We start from the raw sequence: 17,879 nt of genomic DNA on the forward strand, positions 1-17,879 counted from the left end.
GGCCGCAGCAGCCAGAAGCGCCTCTGGCGGAGCAACGCCACCTGGAGCCCGTGCAGCCAAAGTGCAAGCCACGGGCTGCAGGAGCTGCCAGGAAGCAAAGGTTTGCACGCCCGCGAATGTGTCATTGCGTCCCTCTCCACTCTCCCACCAAGGAAGCAGCGAGAAAATATAATAATAATACCTTTCACTTGAATTTCTTTAAGGTACCAAAGGTGGAGGTGAAAAAGAAATCCCAGATTATTGTAGAAGCGAGACAAAGCCGCGCGCCCCTTTGGCCACAATGGCCCATAAGAGCTGGGCCACAATGTATAAAAGTCTGCCCCAGGGGGGGCTTGAGAGATCCTCACCCACCCCCGCTTCTAGAGGTGGCCCACAAGGGAAAAAAGTCCAAAAGAGAAATTTTAAAGTTGTGCATCAATGCCCCATCCCCATCCCCCTACCCAAACCCTTTTTCCCAAAAAAGGCAATCTCTAGAGCCAAACTCAGACCTGCTCCCCCTACACACAGTAGCAAGCTGCCAGCACCACCCCTCCCTGACCCACCCTCTGGATCCTCCCACACACACACACACTCACTCACAATACCTTACAATTTGTCCCTGGTGGTCTAGTGGGTCTGGAGTGGAGTGCCCCCTAATCCCTGGGACGACTGCTTGCTGAAAACAAAATGGTGCTAGCCGTCCCTATCACTTGATGGGGCAACCACTAGGCTCTGCCAGCTGGTGCCATTTTGGATTCAGCGAGTGGCCAGACCAGAGTCTAGGGGGCATGATAAATGCCTATCACTGCTTAGTAAATATAACCCAATGTCTGCAAATGCTGAGACATTTGAAAGTGACCAACTGCCCTTCAGAAGGACAATATACTTCACAAAATTACTATCCGGCTATGTTGTGCATTGTATTGCAGTGGTTTTTTTTCCAATACACATATTTCTACTTAATACATGAATGCAAAGCTTAGGACAGATATATCCACATTCAAAATGCTTATTTTTATTTATTTATTATGTTTTCTATACTGTCATTAAGACAAGCCATCACAACAGTTTACAAATTATAAAATACATAGAATAAAACATACAGTAGTAATAAACAGTAGGCATTTCAACTAATAGCTTAGGAAAATCTGCTTTATTTGCCATCATTTATCATCAAACAATGTATTTATTTATTAAAAATATTTTTAATCTGCCTATAGCAAAGTCATGCTGGGCAAATTACAGTAAATAAGAATAATAAAGCAAATATAAACAATCAAATAAAACAATATGATAAACTGAAGCATAAAAAACCATAAACAAAACACATTCTGATTGTTGAAGTGATTACTGTACTAAAGAGCAAATCAAGGAGAAAGAATAAGGCAATATTTTCATCCACAGCAACTAGATGGGAAGTGTGTTTTTAGGACAGCTGATACTAACTCCTGAACAAGAATAAACTTGGAAATACAGTTTTAGAGACAAGTTATATAGGTAGTCATTACCAATGATTTCATGTAATATAATGTAATATAAACTTGCTTGATATGACAAAGTGACAATCTTAACATATACAAGCTAACATAACGAACACCTTGCTGAGCACACTGGATGGACCATGTTGGTCTTACTTAACTATTCCCCGTCTTTCATTGGCACAGCCTTTTCTTCCACTGACATTCAGAAATAATTCTTTAAAACTGATATTATTTTGGTCGCACTGTAATAAAGGGCCCAAACAATATGTTTTGTGATAATCTAAAAACTGAACAGTAATAAGACAGTAACAACGACAATAAATACGCTTTAACAAAAGAATTCCTGAAAAAAATATGGTTTTATATATTTAAATGTCACTTGTTCTTTCAACTGAAGTCTTAGTCTTCTCTACATCCATCCCAAAAGAGATTCATTCTAATGGAAAGAAAATGATTTAAAAAAAAAAATGTAGTCACTGTCTTATGTAAAATGTGAAATAAACACCAACCTATAATTCAGACTCATCACAGGAGAAGTATTTATCGTTAGCAGCAGCTTGTTTTAATGCACACTTTTCATGAAAGTGAACAAAGCAAATTACAATTTTAGTGTTAGATTTCCAAGAATTCTCATAGAAGTGCTTTGCACAAGTTTTTCCACTATGCTAATTGGTCCTAATTATTCATGATATTTCAGTCATGATATTGCAGATAAGGATGCAAAAAGAAAACAAGGCCAACAGCACATGCATCACAGAATTAGTCTTCATGGGATCTATTGAATGTAATTAGTACAATAGCTGCTTCTGAGGGGTTTCTTTTGGGCACTTCCAATTACAAAAGCTGTTTCATTTGGGAGAAATATTCAAATTAAAACCAAGGATGCAGTTTGAAATGATGTAATGCGGTGACACCAGGTATTTATGCACACGTCTGTGCAAAAGTCAACACTAAGATATTTCCAGGACACGAGTTACTGTACTCATATACTTTTCCTTTGGTAAAACATTTTATTTTATAAGAGATCGTTCCCAACATATTGTGATCAGGCCTCTTTCAATGGGGTCATGGGATAAAGGTGAAAGGAGGTAGACTCAGGAGTAATCTGAGGAGACATTTCTTTACAGAGAGGGTGGTGTAGGCATGGAACGGCCTCCCAGTGGAGGTGGTGAAAATCAGAACAGTATCTGAATTCAAGAAGGCATGGGACAAACACAGAGCTTCTCTGAAGGACTGGTAGAGATTGTACAGCTCAATAGTTGGTGTGGATGGGCAGACTAGTTAGGCCATTATGGTCTTTTACTGCCATCAAATTTCTATTTCCATTACTGGAGGTGCAAATATGAGGGCTGATAATCTATCAAAACACATCCAAACTGGGTGCCAAGGCAAACTTTACTACACGTTGAAGTGAATTAATTTGACCATCAGGATGTTCCATTTCACCACATTATTTTAATTATCAAGTTTCAAACTCCCTGAAAAGGCACTGCAAGATTCATGAGCCATGGTGTCCATAATATATTCAGAAATGTCCTTTAACTGGCTTCCACTAAGTGTGTGAAAGTTAACAAGTCAGTTCTGATTAGAGATTCTTGTTTTCCACTGATTCATGGCAGATGTTTTGTGTGAGCAAAAATAAAGACATGTCAGGCACTCCAATTTAAAAGCATAATTAAATGATTAGTAAATAAATATACATGACACAAATACAGCCACTTATATAAAAGAAACAGAGCACAAACTACATGGAAAAATTGGTTACCTGATAAATTGTCTTTTCTGGAGTCCTACAGACCAGTCCAGATGTTTGAGTCTTTATTCACTACCAGCAGATGGAGACAGAGAAGAAAAGCTTTACTGCAGTATTGGTACTTAAGTTATTGTGCCACCTGCAGTGGCTCAGTATAATCTGAAACCAAGCTAAAAAAGACTTAACTCCTCATAAACAAGCAGGGGAAACTACAACTATCGGCAAACGCCAAAGAGAAAATCTGAAAGTCCTTCCTACAACAGGGTTTGAATGCCAACTACATTCTGTATATATGGACACACACAGAAGAGCAGTCTTGAGAAAAGGTGAGATTCTGGAATGGACTGTGGCACTGAAGGAAAGAAAATTAGCAGGAAAAAACAATTATTTCTTGTGGGAAATATGCGCTTGCCAGCAAGCCATTTCATCAGGGTTTAAACACTATCTTCCCTTCTCCCTGACCTTTGCGCTGAATAAAAGCATCACTTGTGCTTAAGCCTCTCTGCCTAGGAAAGAATACCTGACTGTCATGTATTTCTCTAGCTTATAATTAATCCTGATTGCCTGAAATAAGGGCTGGGTGTTCCCTAGTCAGAGGCAGGACAAAGTCAGGAGGTATAGATTTCAGCAGCCAATGAAATGATCCGTATACACCCCCTGAACCAAGCCAATGGTGTGGTGATACGTCTGTTGCTATGTGGAAAGGAACCAATCATGTGATGACACATCATCTGCCTTTGTATGAATGTACAATAAAAGAGGGCTCTGAGGTGTGCTCAGCCCTTCTCTTCCTGCCTGCCATGAAAGCTGCCTGATGCGTATTCATTGCCTCCATATTCTACATCTGGTGATCCCGCACGTGATAAACTCCATGCTCATTTCGGCTGGATATAGCTTAGGTACGTACCGTTCAACAGATTTGCAATCGTAAGTATTTTTAAAGTACTTTTTAGTATTTTTTAAGTATTTTTCAGCAAGTTTGTTCCCCACATTCGTGAGCATGGGAAGTGATTTATCTGTACAGCAAAGGCTACATGCCAGAGAGCTGCAGAAAATCATCAAGAATCATTATTTCATCACCAGAAGAAAAGAAAAAGCACAAGTCAGCCTGGGGGACTTAGAAAAATTAATAAGTGAAATAGCTTGCCGTTGCCCTTGGTATTCAATAGAGGCTGGAACTCTGAATATCCAGGACTGGATTTTAATAGGCAATAGTCTTCATATGGTCCCCAGAGCTCCCATAAAGCAATTATTAATTTGGCAAAAATGTACAGAGGCCATAGAACACATAGGAAAAAAAAGTTCAAGACAGCATTTCCAAACCATGTGCTTTTAGAAGCAGGCAGACTCAATCAGAATACCCTTCCCCCATCTTATGTTCAATCTCCCTCAGAGACAGCAAATTCTTTGTATCAGCTCTCCATACCCACACCCAAGCCCATTCACACTTCTCCGCCTTCTTTAGAAAAGCAGTCCTTGAGCACAATTGAACCACAACCTGGCCTGGGTGGGGTGATTAGCATTGAATTTCAGCAGAAACAGCAAAAAGAAAGCCTTACAGAAAAAGAATTATTAGAAGGACTTCAAGCCTTTCTCATCACAGAAAAGACCCATGAACTAGGGGGGACAGAATATGAAATAGAACATCTGGGGACACACATTCACAAGGCACCGTCCCCTACCATGGCTCCTGTGGCTTCCTCTGCGTCCACCTCAGAGAAAAGGCCCCAGGAAACTGAAAACACTGAGGTCAGAAAAACTAGCCTCCCTCCATCTAGCCTGCAAGCCCTTCCCCCACCAACCACCGACTCCCTGTACCCCCATTTGCCATTGCCTGAGACAGTCATTGATTCTGCATCACCAATTTGTCCAGGTAAATTACCATCTCAAACCACTGCTCCCGGTAACAATTTATGTGCCACGGTCAGCATGGAGTTTCATCTAGAACATGGAAATCTCACAAGGGATGAATTATTGAAAGGGATTCAAGCCTCTCCTATTACAAAAGGGATTAAAGAACCAGGTGTGGCAGCAATAGAGTTGAGTGCCGCCCGGAGTGCCATGAGCAGTGGCTATGCCCCCAGGTCTTCAAAGAAATCAGCGTATAAGACCTTGGGCCAAGCAGCTGCACTCCTGCGTTACAAGCAAAGAAAATATCAATATGAAAGAAATGATTTAATTAGATACTTCAATGACCTATTGCAGACCAGATTAAACAGAGTAATTGAACAAACAGGACAGATTTGGAAAAAATGGTTTCTGTTAATCTTTGATATTCAGTTACAAAAAATCTGCATACTTTGAGAGTATTTCCCCCACAGAAAGTGTATGCAGAGCCTTATGTTAAAACTGTACTGAAATTTGAACAATATACTGTGTAAATTACATGTGAAAATTTCCCTTTTGCAAAGTTTATTTGGTTCACATTTAAAATGACTCCATTTCTCTGAGATTTAAGTTTATAGCAATAGCTTGAATTGCCAGTGCACAGAACTTGTATTCTTATTGTAATTTTCCCTATAGGAGAAAAATAGTATCTGTCTGCAAGAAATCAGCAAGTCCACAAGAAATTAGCAAGTCCTTGCCAGCCATTGTTTCTGGTTGATGTTATCTATTGTTAAACAATGCTATCTTTCAGTTCCTATTGACTGAAGGATTAATTCGTTGGGTGCAGTTCTTTTCTTTTGAGAAACACTGCTCCTCTCCCCCCCCCCCCCCCTTTACTGTCTTTCTGTTAACTCTTGCTTGCCACTCATGGGGGAGGGAGGGAGAACTTTTGAAAAGAAAAAAAAACTGGACTTAGTACTGCAGTTTCTCTCTCTAGTTTCTATATGTTATAACTCAGACAGATCAGATCTCCTGCTGATCCAAATCTTTTCCCTCAACCTTCAATGCATTCCTACACTAGCCCTTCATCTTTCTGTTGTTAATCCTTTTAATACTTTCAAACTTCTTTCTGAGGTTACTGACAAGGACATTTAATAGTAGTTACAGTCACTTTAGCGTGCAGCAGACAGAGCTGAGCGAACAGCGTGTTTAATTTCCTATTCTAATAATTATATGAAGAAATTCTATTCTGATATTCCACATTGAAAGTAAGCTCAGAGTATTATTGATTGCAACCTGGAACAATAGTTGCAGTCTATTAAGTAATGATGGTGTCTCCACTAGGAGGCGCTATGTTATTCTACCAGTTATATTATATTACTGTTTTAATAATTCTGTTGTATAATAGGTTTTATTTTTCAGGCCTACAGACCTTCTGTCTTAAGGAAACTTCAGTTTTATTTTCTTTTTCACAAAATTTATACAGAATTCTGAACCTTAAAAATTTTACTGATAGAGGTTGCTACATCTAAAGCAATCCCTCCCAAGCCTTTTCTTGCAAATCCAAATTGATTTTATTAAATTGAATAATAGAATTGATTTATCCAAGGTTAAGAAAGTAAGAATTTCACTTTAATCCTTACCTTAATAAATTTTTGCTGTATGCCAGTTTTTAATATTTTCCAGACTGACAGCCTTCCTGCCATGAGAGATGTGAAGATGAACACTTTGCAGCTTATTTTAACATTTTTCAAACATTTTTCTAAACACCTTTTGACTTTTGATCCTTGATCTAATTTTGTTTTTGATACCTTTTTGTAAGATTTTTAGCTTAAATTATGTGTTATCTGTTGTCTGTCTTGATGTCAAGAAGACTATGAATGAACATTTGCAGGATGAATGAATATGTGTCAGTCTTGTGTAACATATGTTTAATGTAATGTCTGAAAGACTTGTTTGTGATTCAGCCTACTGCAAATGACTTTTCCTTTAAACGATTAATTTACATTTATTGCTATTTTACTGAATGAAAATTGATCACTGCATAAAAACTTTCTTGATAATGGGGTTACCCTCTGTTCTGAAAACTAATAATGGCTCTATTTACTGCAACCATTCCTTTGCATGAATTTTGTCAATAATTGAACATTAAATACGTATTTGGCATCCCCTACAACACCACAGGGCAAGCCATTGTGGAGAGAGCCAACCATACCCTTAAGAGCTCTTGACAAAACAAAAACAAAAAGGAGGGAATGCCCCTGGACTTCCCCCTAAACAGGACTGGCTGAACAAATCATCTAAACATATCAAATTTAAGACCACAGCCATGAGTAATCATTATGGGACTAGGGTTAGTCACCCACAGCCATCAGTTTTGTATAGAATATTTAATGTCTGGTACGGTCCCGTTCCCTTAAAATGGGGAACGAGAATATGTTTCTCTGCTTGCTTCCACAGGTATCAAGCCGTGGAGAGATGGAAAGGTGTCCAGGTCTACAGGACCCGATCCCAAACTTCTCCATGAGCCTCCACAGCCCTCAGAAGGACAGAGACCGGACTCCTCGCAAAAAGCAGCACCACATGACCTGGGGACAGATCAAGGCCCTATCCAACCAATCTGCACAACTCTTAGAACAGCAAGGCCTTGAGAAAACTCCAGAGAACTGATTAGCCGCCTTTTCTTGCCTGAATGCCAACTCATTAACAATTGTGTTCTGCACCCTCCTCCTTTGCCTTATTTCTCCAGCTATGGCGATTTCAGAACAAGGACTCTGACAGGACAACATGTACATCCTCGATGCACAGAACTTTTCACACCTGTTGAATCGACTGATGCATGCTGTACTATTTAACCTTACAGTATGGACTAATTATCCTTTACAGTGAGGTGTTTTCATTAACTCTCCAGTTAATAATACCATACTACACATTGGTAGCCGTATTCAAGAGACTGCCGCTCTTTGTTGGGACTATGATACAGGGGATGGGAAGGGGATTCAGGTGGGAAGTATCCATATTGTAACCGAACCTTTGTATTAATCACTGAACACTTACATAATTATACCACATATGTATGCAATTGGCAGATTTCAGGATGTGCAGTGGGAGACCCAAGCAGGTACAGAAAGTATAGAGGGGACAAGGGATTTACCCTTTGTGGTTATATAACCCAAATGATATGAATTACAGGGACTTACACATCCTAGCTAACTTGACTGCCCTATTTAATCAGACAGTCCATGCATTAAAACTACTTACAACAGAAGTTTCTCAGATTAGAGAAGTAGCATTACAGAACAGCTATACCTTAGACACTATTTTAGCCTTAAAGGGTGGTGTTTGTGCATTAATTGGATCTCATTGCTGTGTGTACATATCAGACTATAAAGCAAACCCCACACATACCATAGAGCAGATAGAAACCATGGTTGCTGATGCACCACTTTCAGGCAGAATACCAACTTCTCCATGGGATTGGCTATGGTCTTGGCTCCCTGATATTTCTGGTCTCAAAAGGGTGATTTCTATTATAATGACCATAATTGTCTTAATTATCTGCCTGTGATGCTGTATTCAGTGCATACCCAACCCTCATATCCATATTGAAACCTTGCTCTCAGCCCGGATATAAAGATGTCTTGTAAGATGCTTAATAGGGAATCCTGAGCCCTGCAGTGGTTGGCACACCACCTGCACCAGCTCTGGGTGATATGGAGATTCAGGAGCTCATTGGCAGCTGGCACACCACGTCGAATCAGCTTTTTTCCCTCCATATCCCCCTTTTCCTATTTCCAGCCCATAACAAGACATAACAGATTTCAGTAAGGGTCTAAAGCTTTATTGAGCTGCCTAAATAAAAACAGAAAGGGTGAGATGTGGGAAATATGCGCTTGCCAGCAAGCCATTTCATCAGGGTTTAAACACTATCTTCCCTTCTCCCTGACCTTTGCGCTGAATAAAAGCATCACTTGTGCTTAAGCCTCTCTGCCTAAGAAAGGATACCTGACTGTCATGTATTTCTCTAGCTTATAATTAATCCTGATTGCCTGAAATAAGGGCTGGGTGTTCCCTAGTCAGAGGCAGGACAAAGTCAGGAGGTATAGATTTCAGCAACCAATGAAATGATCCGTATACACCCCCTGAACCAAGCCAATGGTGTGGTGATACGTCTGTTGCTATGTGGAAAGGAACCAATCATGTGATGACACATCATCTGCCTTTGTATGAATGTACAATAAAAGAGGGCTCTGAGGTGTGCTCAGCCCTTCTCTTCCTGCCTGCCATGAAAGCTGCCTGATGCGTATTCATTGCCTCCATATTCTACAATTTCTTCCTTTTTGTCCCTCATACATGAAGCTCCCTGGAATGCATAGAAGAAGAAGAATCTGACTTCTTAAAAGTAGGAAACTAGATTGGTTCAAATGGAAGGAAGAAACCACATTCAGCAAAAAAGATGGTATCGTACAAACGGAAACCCCGTCCTATGAAAACTGAAGGAAGGCATCCCTACATAATAAGGACCGCAACTCTGAAATGTGCCTCGCAGAACAAACAGCTACTTCAATGTACAATCCTTCAACTGTGCCCTCCTGATTGTTTCAAAAGGGGGCTTACAGAAGGCCGTCAAAACTAAATTTAGATTCCATGGTGGAACAATGTGCCTAATGGTGGATGCAAATGCTTCACACCCTCAGCAACCTCATCACATCTGGATGAGATGCCACTTGCACTTTCAGAAAGTTTTACGGTCAAACTCTCCAGTAAATCATTCAGCAAAAAAGACAGGATTATCAGAACTGAGGCCTGACGTGGGGAAACCTCATGACTCAAATACCTTCTTTAAGATCATGAAAGGTCTTGAACGTGTAGATGTGAATCAGTTATTTACACTTTCGGATAATAGTAATTTCTCCGATAAAGGTAGGGGGGGGGTCTATGTAGGGCCGGGGGAGTGGGTTAGGTAGGGGAAGGGAAGGGAAGGTGCGGGGGGGGGGGGGGGGGGGGTAGGAAAAAAGTTCCCTCCGAGGCCGCTCCGATTTCAGAGCGGCCTCGGAGGGGAACGGGCAGCGTGCACAGGGCTCGGTGCACACAAGTTGCACAAATGTGCATCCCCTGGCGCACGCCGACCCCGGATTTTATAAGATACACGCGGCTACGTGCGTTATCTTATAAAATCCAGCGTACTTTTGTTCGCGCCTGGTGCGCGAACAAAAGTACGCACGCGTATGTTTTTAAAATGTACCTCTATGTGTGTATGTTGTAAATCGCCTAGACCTTTTTGTGTTAGGCGTTTAATAAGTTTTAATAAATGGAAATAGAAAATGGAAACACAAATAACTTTCACTTTATTATGCAGAGATAAAGAGAAAATGTATTTAAAAGTTACATTTCAGTTTAGCAGTAAATACCTGCCAGCAGTATTCCAGGACTCTCAATACTCTTCGCAGAGAGGGACAGAGCGTGGCCTAGTATTTATCGAACAGGAGAGCACTGAAACTCTGGGGCACCTTAGGCAAGTCATTTTATCTCCTATTGCCTCAGGTATCCACTTATAATGTATGCTTATTTAGGCGGGATATCTTGCACCTCTAAGTAATTTATTGTATAGCATGCTGGTGTAGATTATTATACAAATACAGAAATAAAAACATAAGGTATACCTCTTGAACAAAATCTGCCAACTATGGGCATGATATAACAGTCTCCACAATTTTCAACTAATTTGTATTATGAAACCAAATTCTAGATAAGCTTCATCACTGCGACTAAAAAGAGTCTACAACTTCTTGGAAATATATTTATAGTTCTGAACAATGCACTATGTTCCAAAAGCTCTGACTAATAACCTAGGAAGATAAACACTTCAAAATTCCTGAGCGGGATTGAAGAGGAAAAGTGGAAATTCTAATGAAAGTGGATGATGTGACTATGAAATATTCTGCAGAATATAGTAATGGAGATGCTGTATTTCTTCACTCAAACGCACAGAAATACAAGGCAGCAAACAAGAGGCATTTTCTGTTGGGCTCACAAATACATTTATGATTAACTCTCAAGAATTCTAACTCTCTTCTTCAGTTTAGTTCCAAAGGTTGCTTTGTTATAACAAAGAATCTCTATAATTAACCAAACAGAAATGGGAATTCAACCATTCTACAAAGTTACTACTGCAATATTTCATTGCAATCACATTAATTATGTATTATTTAATGTCAAGGGATACTGAAAAATTCACACGGTGCCACACAAGTTAACATAAGTGTTGGAAACACAGTGTAAGAATACAAAATATAATTATCTCAATAATTAAAGTTCCATGAGAAGAGAGAGTTCCCTGCCACAATGAGATTACCATCCAAACCAGTGGAAATGGTAATATACAAGGAATCTCAGAATGATATATGGGTGAGGGAGCAGTAAAAAGGCAAATCAATTAGCTGAAGATAGAGATGATGACCACAATGTCAAGCCTGTCAGATGAGGCTGCATCAGAATAACAGAACGCCTACCTGACAAACTAGTCCCATGCTCTCTAAATAAAGCACCATTTATTCCAAAATATTTAAAAAATAAAGGGGTAGATTTTAAAATGCCCGCACACGCGCACATGGATGTGGATATGTTATAACATGTGCATGTCAGCGCGCACATGTTATAAAATGTGATTCCATGCGCGTATGTGCACCGGATTTTAATATCCACATGCGCACGTGCAAGCAGTTGACCTCCAATTGTAAGGAGGGAGTAGATTTTAAAAGTATCGCGTGGCGACGTGATCGGGCCTTTGCCCAGTTCCCTAACCCTAACCTTTTTTGTTTTTATACTTACTGCTCCTCTGGAGCAGAAGTAAACTCCATGCGCTGTCCTGGCCCTCCCCACCTGTTTCTTCAGGCCCTGCACGTATCGGGAGTCACACACGAGGCCGGGCCCTTTCTAAAATGTGCTCGGAGCGTGCAGGGCCCAGCCACATGCGTAACCCTCGGTATTCGCGTGCGCGGGCCTTTTAAAATCAACTTGAAAGTGCTCGCTCTCACCGCTAGATGTCAAATTGTGGTCTTGTCTAATTACTAAGCAACTCTCCTAGAGACAAAGAATTGGGAAAAGCCCTTAGTAAATGGAGCTATAATCTTCCTTTTGTATTAAAACTTGTAAAGATTTTATCTTTTGAGCTGTGACTGTTGATATGTAAACTGGAACCACTTCACCGTACACCTCTGACAGGAGGACATTCAATTTGCTTTTTTATGCATGCATCTACTACAAAAATATTCCTACTTATATGCTCTATAGTAAAATATATCTGCCTCATTACCTACCTTCACTGTAAATCTGGCTGCATGTCAGCAGTCTGATTCTAAGCTTTTCATTTTCTTCAAGCATTTTTGAAATTACTTTTAACACCTCATGACTGCCTGTGGACTTAAAAAAAAATCTTACATATTAAACCTTAAAAACCTTTGACTCCTTTTATTTGAAGTTCTAGTTTGAACATATCAAAAGAACATATTTAAAATATGTCAAAAATGACCTGATCTGGTGACAGCACACAGGCTGAACAGAGTCTCAGCATGACGAGTTCCAAAACACGTTTGGCCGTTCAGGGGCTTCTGCTTGCCCAGGCCAATACTTACTGAAGGATAGTTTCCACAGCTGATTAGCAGATCTATTTCTGGCAGAACTATCCACACTGATAAGGAATCCATATCTAGGTGTTTATGTAACATGGAAACAGTCATGTGTTCTACAAAGCTAAAGGAGAATCAAACCAACATAAACAGAGGTTTGTTTCCTCAGATTAAGAAAAATCCAACTCTTTCACACTTTCACAGAAAGGGTGGTGGATGTCTGGAATGCACTCCCACAGTGAAGACAAAAAACAGTAACAGAATTCAAAACAGTGTAGGATAAACAGAAAGGATCCTTAGTGACAGGAAGATGGTAATGAAGGACTGGAGTAACCCACAGGAAGCAGCAGTGATATGGGCCTCCAACAAAGCACACAGCCATAGTTACACAGCAGTTAATACAACAGCATCAGGTTTCCAAGAAGGTTTGAGTGCTCTGCACGGAGGGAACATGGTTAAAATCCAAGGAACATAATAGGGAGTTCAGATTTTTTTTTTAACCACAGCTTTACTAACCCTGGTGGCTGTAAGAATTAGGACAAAATGTAATAAGACACAGAAGGGATCCTAGGTATTGGCTTAAGTACTGGTCCGGCAAGGCCTGAAATGGTCTATTAGCAAAATTGATAGAGGTCATTACTGTAAAATATTTTGGGCTTGCTTGGGACAGATATGGAGGGCAGTAGTAGGTACAGTGTTAAGAGATCAGGAAAAAGACTTGGGGGAATGGGAACAGGTGGGTTGCACATGGGAGTCTATACCTGCATCTGCCCAAAATAGATACATGTCAACTGGGCAGACTGAATGGGATATTTTGGTCTTTATCTGCTGTCATTTACTATGTTACATGGAATCTTCATATCTGGTCTGGAAATTTCATGTTGTACAACATCGTATTTAGTTCAATAAAAGATACAACAGCCTAACCCCTAGATTCATCAAAATGCTATAATAACACATGGATAACACCAGCGGTAAGAAAAAAGGGTGTGTTTATGGCTTCACATAAGTAGTATTGCGGGTTACGGTAAAGTTTTTTCGCAGGGTACCATCATGCTAGGGCGAGATAACATAGTAGAAATCTTAACTTTGTGAGACTTCCCTCAATCCAAATGATGTCAAATCTTCACCAAGGAGTACTGTGCTGTTCGTACATCTCACTCCACATCCAAAACTGGCCTCTAAATCCTAAACCACCACCAACACCTCCCCTTGAGATATTAGCTGGCCCACCTACAGAGATATAAATGGTTGAATATTGTGAACGCCCCCCCAGAGGCGCTCTCTCTCTCTCCTCCCCTCTACTCTACTCCATTCCCTCACAGCTCAACGCCAGGAAATAAGATGTAGATATTTCCGATGTTAAAACTGTGCAAAATTGCCCTGATATTTAATTAATCCTGCCCAAACCCCTCCCCTTCTAAAAAATTTGCATTTGCGCTGTGCCGTAACACAATTATTGCATGCGTTTTGGCGTTAATGCCTTATCGCGTGCTTTAACGCTATAACGCATTTTGAAGAATGACCCTGTGTGATTCCAATACAGCTACCAGAACTAGACTATTGCACTTATTGTTCACAGAATTACATGGGTTGTAAGGTGCATGCCACAGGCTTTGCAGAGAGTTTCCCTACACTCATTTTCTTCCGCTGCCACTCCTTCTCCCCCCATGTTAGCACCCACTGGAGGGACAGTGAAGGTAGCAGCACAAATGCCCACTTCCCCCACTCTCTGGCAGCAACTGCTAGACAAGAACACAAACTCCTGCTGCTCCTTGCACTCTCTCTCCCACTCCTCTACTATCTATCCTGCAGCCTACATAGCCACATAAGTGCACAGACACTCGTGCATACAGCGGCATGCTTCCCTATAGGTGTTCTTCCTATAGCTAATCATACCTAATAAACAGGCTAGTTTTAAAACTGTTGAAAACATTTCTGCTAAATGGAAATCATACATTGTAATACCTTTTTCTGTTTTCTTTTTTTAACTCTGGGGCCATCTCGTAAACTGGAAGGAAATCCAAGAATATTGCACTTATTCACCGGGAAAAGACCTACAGTAGTATAAAAATGAGCACAACAAATACTAGTGAGTTATGTTTCTCCAAAAGCCAAAATTCAAAGTCACTTTAAGTTACTGAGTACCTTTAAACTAAAAAGTGTAAAGCTTATTACGTAACTGCTGACTGTTAAAGCAACAGTGAAAAATATGTCTTTATACAGGAGGTTTTGCATATGCTTTCGCTCGTTTTCAAAGCATGGTTAGCTGCCATATTACTGCTTTGTTTTCATCATTTCCTTCATCAAGGATGACCAACTCTGGTCCTCAATAGCTGTAAACAGGTCTGGTTTTCAGGATATGCACAGTAAATATGCATGAAATAGATGTGCATTCACTGCCTCTATTGTAAATCAGCAAGATGGTGGAAGCTATTAAGTACAAAATTACTGGTCATATAAATAAGCATGACTTAATGGGGGAAGAGCCAGCATGGATTTAGCAAAGGGAAGTTGTGCCTTACTGTCTTTAGAAGGTGTAAGTGTGGAGAAAAGTCAGCCAATCGATAGTGTATTTGGATTTTCAGAAAACATTTGATAAAGTTCCTCCTAAAAAGTCATTGGATAGGAGGCGATGTCTTATTATGAATTAGTAACTGGTTAAAAGATAGGAAAGAGAGGGTTAAACTAAATGGCCAGGTTTCCCAATGGAGAAAGGTAAATAGTGGTAGGCCCCAGGGATCTGTACTGGGCCCTGTGTTAACTATTCATTAATGATCTGGAAAACAGAGCAACAAGTGATGTGATCAAACTTGCAGATGACACAAAAAAAAAGTTGAAATCCTCAGCTCAGTATGCTGCAGGGGTTAAAAATAAGTTATGAATTATTAAGAAAGGAATAGAGAATAAAACTGTGAATACCATGTTTCTGTATAGATCCAAAGTGCATCAATAGTTCTGGTAACCTCTTCTAAAGAAAGGTATACTAGAAATAGAAAACGTACAGAGAAGGGTTACCAAAATGATAAAGGGGATGGAATGGCTCACTTATGAAAATAGGGTAACAGGCTAGGGCTCTTCACTTGGAGAAGAGACTGAGGAGGGAATTTGATAAAAGGTTTATAAAATAATGAGTGGGATAGAACACAGAAAATAGGGAACACTTATTTACCCTTTCAAATAGTACTGGGACTAGAGAGCACTCCATGAAACCAGCAGGTAGCAGATTTAAAAGATATTGGAAAATGAATTATTTCACTCAGTGCAATTAAAGCGTGGAATTTGTTGCCACATCTAGCATAACTGGGTTTAAAAGTACTTGGAAAAGCTCCTGCAGGAAAAGGTCATAAAACATTATTAGCCTAATGGACTGGGGGAAAGCCACAGTTTATCCCTGGGAGTGAGCAACAAGGAATAGGATCTACTCTTTGGTATCTGCTGGGTACTTCCTAAAGACCCAGTTTGACCACTGTAAGAGACAGGATGCTGCGCTCGATGGATCTTTGGTCTGACCCAGCTTGACACTGCTTATGTTCTTAGATCATATGCATATTCATTATGGTTAATATGAAAACAAGGCCTGTTTGTGGTTCTTGAAGACCAGAATTAGCCACCTCTGGCCTGCATCATGCTTGCTTTCATGTCAGAAGTTCTTTTTTTCTACCCTGGAGAATTGGTAATAATATATTGCTTTTAATGACGTTACAGTGCAGGAGCAAACAAAATTTGTATTGTTTCAGAGTAGGAAAGAATCACAGGCAACAGCATGCTGGAGTGCCATATAGTTAGCAGGGTTTTTTTCTTCAGTTTTTCACTCAATTTTCCTTCTCTGAAGGTAAACGTATCTAGTTCCAAGCTTTTCAACCTGTTCTGTACAAATTCAACAAACTCCAATTTTCTCTTTTCTATCACTTAGTATCAGTGCTACAAACTAACACGGCTTCTCCTCTGGAAGCCTTAAATATTTATTAAATCAAGATGATTTTCTGTCAGTGGCTCAGGTGATGGTATTATCAATTTTAGATTATTCTAATGCTATTTGTTTTGATTTGTAAAAAAATATTTGAAGGTCTTACAAATGGTCTAAAATGCAGCAGCATGTATAATTACAAGGATTGTGAGGCAAGAACACATCACACCTCGCTTAAACGCATTACTTGGCTACCTCTTACTGCCAGATCTAAATTTAAGGTTGTGATGTTGATGTTCAAAGCCCTGAGAGAAGAGGGCTTGGAGAGATGTAGGTAACTCAAATCGAGGGCTTTTCATTTGTAGGCTCTGTATTGTGGAGCAGTTTGCCATTTGTCCTTACACAAGAATCTGATATGATGATGTCCAGGAAAACCAAAAAGCTCATTTATTTCATGAAGCTTTTTCTCTAAGGAATTAAGTAACATCTTTGAGCCACCCAGGTCTTTTATGGTAGCTTTTATTTAGTTTTATTGGATGTACATGTAGGTTTTAATACCTCAGTTTAATATTTTAATAACGTAATCCACTGAGAAAGTCAGACTCTAAATGTTTAAATAGAATGTGGTGGGATACATTCAGCATGAAAAGAGTCAACTGCTTTGGCAGAAAAGAGAAAGTTGCAGGCTGTACATTTAAACTCAGTATACTTAATGGGATTATTTCAAATATCGTGTATTAAGCTAGGAGATGCAACAATATGTTTGCTGAACTGCTTCCTTCTGAAATGTGGGGACTCAAATTCAAACTCAGCGGTCTACAATGCTCTGAAGAGCAGAAGCTGGGGCGCTGCATACCCTGCCAATGCCCTGTTCCTGGGGGCTCCAGGGTCTTTTCCTGAATTCTGCCACCAGTTTTCTTCTCCATGCCCTGACACCCAACAGCCCACGACCTGTCCTTTCCCCTCGCAGCCTCCCCAGCTTCGCCCCCTGCTCTACTGCCGCTCTTGCTGGCCGCCTCGGCCCTTGACCTCCCGCCTTCTTCCGCATTCTGGCTTCCGCTCTGCGCCTCGCCTCGGCGCATGCGCAGCGGCTCCAGCCGCACCCCTTTCCCTCCCACTCCGCTTCTGCCGCCATATTGGATGACGCTCCCGCAGCGGTGAGCACCGAAGCGGTTGACGTAAACGGCCTTAAACGGTTCCCTTCGTACGACTTTCATGGCAGAAGGCAGGAGCCGATCTCCCTTCCCCACTCTGCCACGGAAATTGAAAAAAAAAAAACCCCCGAAAAGCAAGAACGCGTC

At 40.4% G+C, this 17,879-nt stretch overlaps 1 protein-coding gene across 10 annotated transcripts in view; it reads right to left on the reverse strand.

The window, feature by feature from the left end:
• Positions 1-17,879, reverse strand: part of NSG2 (neuronal vesicle trafficking associated 2) — a 64,696-nt gene that overhangs the window by 46,262 nt on the left and 555 nt on the right. For 2 of the 10 annotated variants that reach the window (XM_029583667.1, XM_029583665.1), the window contains exon 2: positions 14,637-14,725. The exons of 1 other annotated variant lie outside the window; for it this stretch is intronic. Coding sequence is in view for 2 of the 9 variants with exons in the window: in XM_029583661.1 (XP_029439521.1) it covers positions 1,892-1,896; positions 12,360-12,462; positions 14,637-14,725; positions 17,435-17,795 (558 nt within the window). In the remaining 7 variants the exon portion in view is untranslated. Of the gene's footprint in view, positions 1-1,040; positions 1,897-12,359; positions 12,463-12,571; positions 12,631-14,636; positions 14,726-17,434; positions 17,846-17,879 lie in introns of those variants that run through there. 7 more of the 10 variants (XM_029583661.1, XM_029583662.1, XM_029583675.1 and 4 more) reach the window with 7 other exon arrangements.

Source organism: Rhinatrema bivittatum, chromosome 18 (genome assembly GCF_901001135.1).
Source record: "Rhinatrema bivittatum chromosome 18, aRhiBiv1.1, whole genome shotgun sequence".
NCBI lineage: Eukaryota > Metazoa > Chordata > Amphibia > Gymnophiona > Rhinatrematidae > Rhinatrema > Rhinatrema bivittatum.